This window comes from Archocentrus centrarchus, unplaced genomic scaffold (genome assembly GCF_007364275.1).
Source record: "Archocentrus centrarchus isolate MPI-CPG fArcCen1 unplaced genomic scaffold, fArcCen1 scaffold_30_ctg1, whole genome shotgun sequence".
NCBI lineage: Eukaryota > Metazoa > Chordata > Actinopteri > Cichliformes > Cichlidae > Archocentrus > Archocentrus centrarchus.
In genome coordinates this window covers 748,285-758,579 of record NW_022060259.1, presented here as the reverse complement: position 1 = coordinate 758,579, position 10,295 = coordinate 748,285, and the positions used below count along the sequence as shown (strand labels likewise).

At 39.1% G+C, this 10,295-nt stretch overlaps 1 protein-coding gene across 1 annotated transcript in view; it reads left to right on the top strand.

Moving 5' to 3' along the window:
* The first annotated feature begins 119 nt into the window (after window positions 1-119).
* The window catches only part of pam (peptidylglycine alpha-amidating monooxygenase), a 41,208-nt gene continuing 31,032 nt past the window's right edge, over window positions 120-10,295 (top strand). The window contains exons 1-3 of the mRNA XM_030723951.1: window positions 120-207; window positions 8,223-8,364; window positions 8,464-8,585. Of these exons, the coding sequence (XP_030579811.1) occupies window positions 8,476-8,585 (110 nt within the window). The 5' untranslated portion in view covers window positions 120-207; window positions 8,223-8,364; window positions 8,464-8,475. The remainder of the gene's footprint in view (window positions 208-8,222; window positions 8,365-8,463; window positions 8,586-10,295) is intronic.

The window sequence follows — 10,295 nt, the reverse complement described above, 5'->3', positions numbered from 1 at the left end:
CTTATTTTTATTTCCCATATTCCAGTTTCGGGGGTTGCAGTAACTGCACTGTGATATAGTCTTGGTGAATCTGGATGAAAATAGTAAAAAAGGAAATCTATGCTTTTACTCTGAAAAGTGAAAGTGTGGATGTTAGTGCTTACGATCAACGACGTGCAGGTTATCACAATTATAGACGACTGGAAGACGCTGAGCGGCAGCAAACAGGTACCTTCTGTTACCTTCAGAATTTACATCTTATAGCTGTATCGTACTTTAGCTGATTTTAGTGAAACTGATCGCAGCTGAGATTCGATCCCGTGTTAACCTGTCAAAAAAACAACAACAACAAAAAAAAAAACAGTTTAACAGATGACTGGTGTTAGCTCGTGGAAAACCCATACGGCATTTAATCTTTTTAGCAACTTAATAAGCTAACTTAAGTTGTAGTATGTCCCTAGCTGCCTTTTTTCTTTGCATTCGGCTTGCTCAGATAGAGGATCAGGCATGTGTACTTTGTTAAAGATGGCTATTTTCCTTTTGTAGCTTCCGGTCTGGGTTCAGGCGTGACATATGTTTAGTCATAACGGCAGTGCTATTTTTGCGTTATGAGAATTGGTCAATCAATCAAACAAAGAAACAAAATCATAATACATCCCGAGATAATAGCGACATGTTTGTCCTAATTGGCACTGACCAGCTGTCACTTCGTAAAATGTAACCAAGAGCCTGTCTACCATTATGCTGCAGTGCTTGTTTGTTTTTCAAGAAGATGCTTTATGTTAGTATTTATGTAATAATATAACTGTGAAGATGTTCAGTAAGCCCTGCAGTGCTTTTGACGTCTTGCGATCTACGAGTGGGAATAGCCCTGTTTCCATAGTTTCCTCTGTCTTCTGGGTTGTGATGTCAACACAGAGCTTCCCCTTCACACTCCTCCTCTGTTACAGCCACCCTACTCTGTTATCTGCTAACAGCGATGATGAGTCACCAAGCAAGCAAAGCATCTCGGTGAATTTTCTCTCGCCATTTATAAGCACGCTCTGGGTATCAAGTGTGTTTCAAGTAGAGGAGAAGCAGAAGCTTCATTGTTGGTTGGATTTTGCCAGAATGATCTTGCCATCAGTTTTATGTCTTTGCGTACATGCAGCCATTTTTCTTTGCTAATCAGACTGATTTATGACAGTGTTTGTCTATGACTTGTGAATAAGTGACAAAGAACTGAACTGTATTATTAACTGTTTATGTTGCTGGTTTTTCAAAAGCAGACATCGCCCCGTGAACATACACAATTGATAATTAATTACTACTTGCTGTATATTAACGCCACACTGTAACCTGCATATTTACTCTGTTGTTATTTACATTTATAAGCATTTATAAACAATGTTAGTAAAGTAAAAAGTACACAAAGACATAGAAGGACGAGAAGAAACAGATAATTTGGTTATTAAGCACACATGAGCAATTTTAGTTGCTTATATACAGTACTGTGCCAAAATCTTGGGCCATCCCTCATTTCTTCATATTTTGCTTGGAAAATGGGAAGTAGGTACAGTGATTAATTGAAACATGCAAACATAAATGGAAATATAGTATATAAGGAAAATACAGAGTTTGTACCATTCTCATAAGTTTTAAAGTTAATATTTGGTATGACCAGCAAATCAGACTGTATTCTTCAACACAGCCTAAACTCTCTTAATCAAGCTTTCTTGTAATTTCTTAAAGTAGTCTTCAGGAATAGCTTCTTGCAGGACTCTTCTTTGGATCTTGGATGCCTTTTGTTGCATTATCTGTCAAGATCATCCTGCATAGCTTCAGTAATGTTCAGGGTCAGGCTCTGGGGAGACTAATCCATGACTGACAGTATTCCATATTGGGAGGGGGTTGTATCCAGGTATGCTATCATTGTCATCCTGAAAAATTAAGCTGTTGCTAATCTGATGCTTTCCAGATGGTAATAAATGGTGGATCAATATCCGACGGTCTGCTCTCTGTTCATAATTCCATCAGTTTTGACAAGGTCACCAGCACCAGGGGACCTAAACAACAATTAAGAGTTGTTTTACTGCCCATCTATAAAACAACGCTTAATTGTTATGCAGATGGTTGAAGAAACTCACTGTTGTATCTTTCTCCTGACTCACTCTATCTAATCTATCTATCTATCTGTCTGTCAATCAATCAATCAATCAATCAATCAATCAATCAATCAAGAATGGGTTTCTATGACAAAGCAGCTGTATCCAAGCCTTGCATCTCCAAGCACAATGCAAAGTGTTGCATGTGGTGGTGTAAAGCGAATCACACTTAGAGAAAAAATTCTCTTAAACACACTCCTAAACCCTGTGGAAAGCCTTTCCAGCAGAGTTGAAGTTGTTACAGCTGCAGAGGATGGGCCAACATCATACTGACTGGCATCAACACTTGCGTGACCGAAATCCAATAGAACACCTCTGGAACATTATGTTTTGGTCTATCCAACGCCACCAGGTTGAACCTCAGACTGAGCTCAGTCATGCCCTGCCCCAGATCTGGAAGGAGATTCCCCAGAACACGATTTATCATTGCATGTGTGCTTGTATGCGTGCCTGATGTTGTCAGACATGCATTCAAGCATGTGGGGGCCATACAAACTACTGAGTGCCATTTTGAGTTGCTGCGATGAAATTTTGACAAAATTAACTAGCCTGCCACATAATTTTTTCTCTGTGAATTTTTTGATTACCCAGTCTAGTCTAGTATAAAGATAAGTATGATTTTTTTTCCCCATAGCTAATATACACTACTTAAAATTAAAGGAACACTTAGAAAACACATCTGGTCTCACCATAAAAATAAATCAGGATCTGTAATTTAGGACATATACATATTTTTTATTATTACCTCCGCCAAGGAGGTTATGTTTTCGGTCGTGTTGGTTTGTCTGTTTGTCTGTCTGTTTGTTTGTTTGTCAGCAGGATTACTCCAAAAGTTATGAATGGATTTCGATGAAATTTTGTGGAGTGGTTGGAAATGACAAGAGGAAGAAGTGATTAAATTTTGGATCCAAAATCCAGGAATTTTTTTAAGGATTCTTCACTATTGCGGGATAGGGGGTTATTGTTGTCTGGGAAAGATGAAAGATTATTTCACAGTATTTAGATACACGTATTACAGCATCAGTGACCCTATGGCCTTGGCGGAGGTTTGCGCTCTCTGAGTGCTTCTAGTTTTTTCTAATGTTTTAGAAGAAATTGTCTTTTGTCAGTTGAAACAGTTTTTAGATGAGAACAGCATCCTGGAGGTTTTTCATTCAGGTCTTAAGACCCTGTTTAATGACATATTTCTTGCATGTGATTCTGGTAACCATGTTGTTCTGGTTTTGCTTGACCTAACTGCTGCCTTTGATACAGTAGACCACAACATTTTAATATCTCGATTACATCACTTAGTAGGTATTGGTAGCACTATACTTAAATGGTTCAGCTCTTAGCTGTCAGAGAGAACTATGAACACTCTTGATTCTGAATCATCTGCTGCCACTCTGTCATGTGGCGTCCCACAGGGCTTAATTCTGGGCCCACTGCTTTTCTCGCTGTATTTACTGCCTCTGGGTTCTATCCTCAGAAGACATGGAATCTCATTTCATTGACGATTGTTAGATTTATTTGCCCTTGAAGCAGTATGTATGTTTTTTTTTAAACCTGAAAGAGTTATTTGTTATTTATTTATTTGTGTTTTAATGTACAGCACTTTGTGCTGTGGTTGTTTTAAAGTGCTTTATGAATAAAGACGGTATGGTATGGTAAAGGAAAAAAATGCCTGAATGGGCTAGTTAAAACTAAAAAAAAAATTCAAGCTGTCTTGGAAAGTCCCATATTTGAGCACACATGAATAAAAAACAATTGACATTGCAAAAGACAACTAGTGACAATTTCTGATTATTATATAGTTGTATTTCACAATAATACAAAAATAATATACCGTATTTTTCGGACTATACGTCGCTCCGGAGTATAGGTCGCACCAGCCAAAAAATGCATAATAAAGAAGAAAAAAACATATATAGGTCGCACTGGACTATAAGTCGCACTTTTTTGGGGGGGGGGGGGGGGGGGGGGGGGGGGGGTTGATAGAATCCGAGACCCAGAGCAGAAATTCCATCTTGAACGGCAATTTAAAATAATAATGGATTAAAGAACAGGACGAACACGGTTACGTAGCACATTGAGCTACATGACGCACAACGAACACGTGTTCGGTATGTTAACGTAACATTAAGTTATTCAGATAACCATAGCATAAAGAACATACTAACAAGTTAACCAAACCATCAATCCATTGAATTCTTCATCCTCGGTGTCACTTCTAAACAATTCCGTACACTCCGTAGACGAAGTGCCGCTTCCTCTTCTGTGTCGCGTTAGTCAGACTCGTCGTCAGCTGCAGTTCCAATTATTCCAGCCTTTCTGAATCCCAACAGGATGGTTTGTCACTGAAGCCCATGTTTTCTTGATCCATCCAATGACTTCCAGGAAAGTTGGGTGGCGCATTCTCCCAGTTGCCGTTAAGCTGTGCTCTCCATCCATCATCCACTGCGCCCACAGGTTACGCAAGACTGCCTTAAAGCTGCAGTTCACGGAGATGTCAAGTGGCTGGAGTATTTTGGTTCATGTGTTATAAATGTCACATATACGTCGCTCCGGAGTATAGGTCGCACCCCCAGCCAAACTATGAAAAAAAGTGCGACTTATACTCCGGAAAATACGGTAGGCAGAATACCTGTTTAACATGAAATTCTTAGTCACAAAAATGAAGAAAATGCTCTTTTTATTCAACTTTCTTGCTGGATTGAGCAAATTTGATAAGTTGTTAATACAATTCTGGAGTTTCCAGATGGTACTCTAATAATACAGTGGCTTGCAAAAGTATTCATACCCCTTGAACTTTTCCATATTTTGTCACATTACAACTACAAACATAAATATATTTCACTGGAACTGAAAAAATCATTTTGTTTATTACATGCAAAATTTTCATTTTTAAGACCTGCTTTCTAGGCATGCACCTTGACCAGGAGGAGTCTTATAATTCAGGTTAAGCTGAAAATATAGTTAGACCAGGTGGCGGGGGAGGCAACATGTAGCATTTTCATATATACATTATAATTCAATTAAACTGCAACATTTATTCTGGTTGTCAACATGCTGATCACCTGATCCCTAATTTCCTGTGAAAGTCAAACCAATAGGGTTAGTGTTCGGGGATTATGGTCTTATATTGGACATAATTGTTTTTTCTTTTTTTTTTTAATATGTAAATTTTACTCTAGTACTTGTTGCGTTGGACCAGCGATGTTGTGAGTTAAGCAAGACATTTTGAGGAAGCTAATGCAGCATGCAATTTCAGACTCATTTTAAAATACCACAATGACACTGGTTCTTAATTTGCACGCCTGTTTTCATGCCTGTGCGCACTCTCATATTACAAAATCATCCAGTATATCTGCAAGACCATTAGATGTCTTATAGAACATCTCTGACTTTTGTGTTTAATAACATCACAAGAACACTAAAAAATTGCCTGTTATGTCATGTCATTGCATATGTCATAAATTAAATTTTATCTATTTAACCAAGATGTGGTAGTTTTGGTGTTACAGTTTCATAACCACAAATAACATTGGGCACTTATTTAAAGAGGATATGGAAAACTACATGTACTAAGTGTAATTTACATCAAAAATTGTTACATATCTTACACTTTCTGTGAAATTGGAATAAAAAAATTATTTTTTTAAGTTGCAGTTTTTAAATTAAGTGAGGCGCCATCTTGTTCAAGTACAGAATACTGCTGCTGCTAGTAGCGCTACATTGGTCTGTGGTCTGAGGGGTCCTTTTTGTATTGCCCCTGATTGCAGTGAGTTTTGTGTCAAAAATAAAAACAAGGATAGATTGTTCACTTTCACTCTGTCTCATAAGCAAGTGTTTCTTTATTGTTGGCTAGCTGCACTGAAACAGGAGAATCCACCACTTAGTAATGCTTAGGGATGTGCACAACTATTCGACTAGACAACTAATTGTCACTATTGTCACTAGTCATTAACAGACATACTAGTCGGTTAGCCTAATTATTTAGGTTTTAATTGATACCCGGTGCCGGTAAATGTTAGTCCTAAATGTTATGCAGCCATTTGCCACCAGATGAAGCTTCAGCCCTGACATCATTATAGTAAAATGCCATAACTCTTTTAATCTTAACCTGATACTTTTATTAGGACTAATATTGTTAGCTATTTTTGTTTTACAACATAACCTGAAGCTCTCTTCGCGATAAACACCATCATTTTCTTCCCTGCAGTTCTGGCTACTTCCCCCCAAGTTTGTACAAAGAAGCCAAAAAAAAAAAAAAAACTCGAGGGACAAATGTGTTTGCACATTTAAAAAAAAAAATGACCACAACAAAGAATAGGACCCAGGAGGGAAAAAAATCTCAGCATTTTATGTTTCCATTGGCCGGCACTGCATATAAAACACCAGGACACAACCACATGCTAATTTACACATGCAATGCACCTGCACAAGCATAAACACCGGCAACAACATCGGCCACTTATGTAGGTTATCAGGGGTAAGCTGGAGGAGGAGGCTGGGAGAGTGGGAGGTCTGGGCTCCACTGCTCAGGATGCCGCCCCCCATGACTTGGCCCCAGATAAGGATGTATTGTTTTGATGCGCGTCATGAATTGTAGCGCAAAGAGCATCGTTCATATGCGTGGCACAATGCGTCACACTGAAGTCGCTTTTAATTTTTTTTAATGTTATTTTCTCATATTCAATGATGCGTGAACATCATTTGCAGTAACACATTTTCATATATTTAACATCAGTTGATTTTAAGGGGTTATTTTTTTGTTGTTAGGAGTGTAACGTGCAATGTTAATGCGGGATGCCATGCAGTTTAGCAGAATTTAAAGTGCAATTCATTATAGAAGAATGTGATTAATGGTTTCAAATGCCTTTGTTTAGACAGTTTTTGACATTGTCCATTAAACAGGCATAAAATTTAATTTGACATCTGAGTGTTTCTTAGTTTTAGACTAGTCGCTTTTCCTTGTTTAGTCGACTAAGAAATTAGTTGCCAGGAACATCCCTAGTAATCCTTGGGTTTGTAGAGCACTTTATAAATGAGGACTATGTGGAGGAGAGGTTTGAGTCAGGTGCAGTGGTGGTTCGCCTTACCAACAAGCTTACCTTACCTTACCAACAAGCTGAAATTCTATGCTATGACAGGTACCAACCACCTTGCAGCCACAGCTGCAAGGTGGTTGGTACCTGTTGTAGTGGTAATCCCGAACCAGGAGCCATCAAGCTTGAGAATGAATCCTATCGGGCTTGGTTAGCTTGTGGGAGCTAACTGGACTTTGAAGGGAGCTGATGGGTACCAGCTGGCCTAGCAGTACATGGTTTTGGTGGTGGCTGAAGTAAAAACTCAGGTGTGTGAGGCCATAGAAAATGAGTTTTGGACTGCCTTGAAGTGATTCTGGCAAACCATCAAGTGACTAAGGAGGGGAAAGCAGTACTCAAGTCACACGGTGTATAGTGCGGGTGGGGTGCTGCTGACTCCAAATGAAGATAGGGCAGTGGAGAAGTTGGGCAGTGGAGGGAATACTTCAAGGACCTCCTTAATCACACTGACACGCCTTCTGCATTAGAAACAGAGCCTGGGGATGAGGGTGATAACTTGCCATCACTGGGTGCAAGATGACTAAATCCAGGATGGAGAGATTATATCTCTCAGCTGGCCTGGCAACACATTGGTGTTCCCCCTTGATAAACTGGAGGAGGTGGCTGGATGAGGGAGGTCTGGGTTTCTCTGCTTAGGCTGCTACCCCTGCAACCTGACCCCGGATAAGTGGAATAAAATGGATGGATGGATCTAAATACAAATAGCCGGTGTATAATTATGTAGAAGCATTGCATCAAAGAAAGGCCCAAGGCTAGTTTGAACCCTGAACCATCATGATATAATGTACCAGTGCTAACTACTGCACCGCCATGTGACCCTTATAATAAATCATTGCATTGTGTTATTTATTTATTTTTACACTGCAATTGTATATAATTGAAGCATAGTTCAGTCACTACACGTGAAAGCTCTTTATGGTTAATGTGCGGCAGATGGAATTGTTGGCATATCACTTATGCCAACGGTTAGTTAACATGTTTTTGTTTTTGTTTTTGTTTGTTTTTTCTCTAGGTTGCAGCTCCAAACTTTTTTCTGCCAGCAGAGTGACCAAGAGTAAATGCAATCCAACATGCTAAAGGACTGAGGTCTGTCTGAAAAACCTTCACCTCCATTCATAGCCTGAGTGCTCAATCAAGCTGAGCAGAGAAAACAGGCAAGTATGAGAAGTACTCTCTTATGTAGTTTATTCCCCATGTTTTTCTTCCACAGGATAGTAGTGACAGCCTCTTTTTTTTTTACATCTTCTGCCTAGACACATTAAGCTATGATAATCACTGGCATAATGGGAGTTCCTGCATTCTGTGTGGTGGTGCTAACATTCATCCTTCACAGCCAGAGTGTGAAAATACAAAGCACCCTACACATGTCTAAAAGGTAGGAATGTTTTGTTTTTGTTTCCACTCTACGTACAGCCTTACTTGCCAAAACAGACTGTAATCGTAAAAATGCAAATACTAGCAATCACATCATCTTAAAGTATTTTAAACCTAGAACTCTGTAGGCATGTAGGTATAGTCAAGATGACCTGAAGTTCAAACAAAGCATCAGAAGAAAGGTGATTAGGCTTTGAAAGTGGCATAGCTGCTGGTGCAAGACAGACTGGTCTGAGTATTTCAAAAAGTGCTGGTAACAGTAACTAATAACTAGTCATTACAACCAAGGTATGCAGAAGAACATCTCTGAATGCGCAGCATGACAACCCTTGAAGCAGACTGGCAATAGCAGCAGAAGACCACACCTGGTGTCACGCCTCTCAGCTAAAAACAGGAAAGACTGGAAAAATGTTGCCTAGTCTGAGTCTTGATTTCTGCTGTAACATATAAGGAATATACTCTTGGCACATTTTGGTCCCTTTAGTACCAATTTAGCATTATTTTAATGCCACAACTTACCTGAGTATTGTTCCTGATCATGTCCATCAATTTATGACCACAGTATACCCATCTTCTGATCATTGCTTCCAGCAGGACAATGCGACATGTGACAAAGCTCAAATCAAATCATCCAGATCTCAATTCAAGAGAGCACTTTGACCAGGATCTTTGAGCAGTGTTTCCAGTACCTTGTTGAATCTTTGGCATGAGTTAAGCCTTCAGTATTAAGCCTTTTCTGAAGTCAAACAGGGGAGCCAACTTTGTACTAACAGGGACTGTAAATTAAAACACACTTTCAGTGAGCAACTTTTACTCACAATCTTATAATTACTATCAAATTTTGTAAACCAGCCTTCAGCGCTGAAATGGCTAAAGGTGAAGTACATTAAATGGCTCCAGTCAAATCTGTCACAGGTGAACTTTAGTCCATTTAATAAATGTATTAAATAAATTTAAGAATAAGCAGCGCTCTGAGAGGGCAAACCTCTGCCAAGACAGCTCACTCTCTAGGCAATATTCACTTCTATTTTGCACATATTTATTTTGTTTTCTTTGGTCTTTTTAAACATACTTTAAGAGGTTTTTACTGCAGTAAAAATCAGCTAAGGGCAGCATGACGGATGTTTGCTTTGATTACACAAACATTATGTAGGAGCAGATAAGGGATAATAGGTATTGATTTGTGAATAACTGGACATGAAAAACTTATTACTGATTATATAATATACTACAGTATATTTCTACCTAACTAGGCAGCTTAGGCTTTCTCTTGAGAATACTTTCTATAAAGATATAACTCCTTTTGGAGTCAACAAAAAAGGCAGACGTGAAATGTGACATGAGGTTTGAATGCCGACTATAATGTGATACTTAGATTTCCCATATATCCTCCTGGGACCCAGCCCATTGACCTTTGTCCTCTGTAGAGGACATTACTTCAAAAGGTGGGGAGACTCAGGTACCAATGTTCACATTTTGGACCGGGAAGACAGATGGTTTGAAAGAGCCATCTGTGTTCACTGTGAACAACCATCACTGAACAGAGGAGGTGGATTATATCACCAGCTTTCCCCGTCTATAGTGCTGGGGTTTAAGTACCTGGGTCTCCTCACCTTTTGGTGTGAGAACTGAAGAAGCCTTTCAGACGAGAGGTGAAACATCTTTAAGAAACAAAAAGAAGTCCAGTCACCCTTTTCCAAGTTCCAGAGAG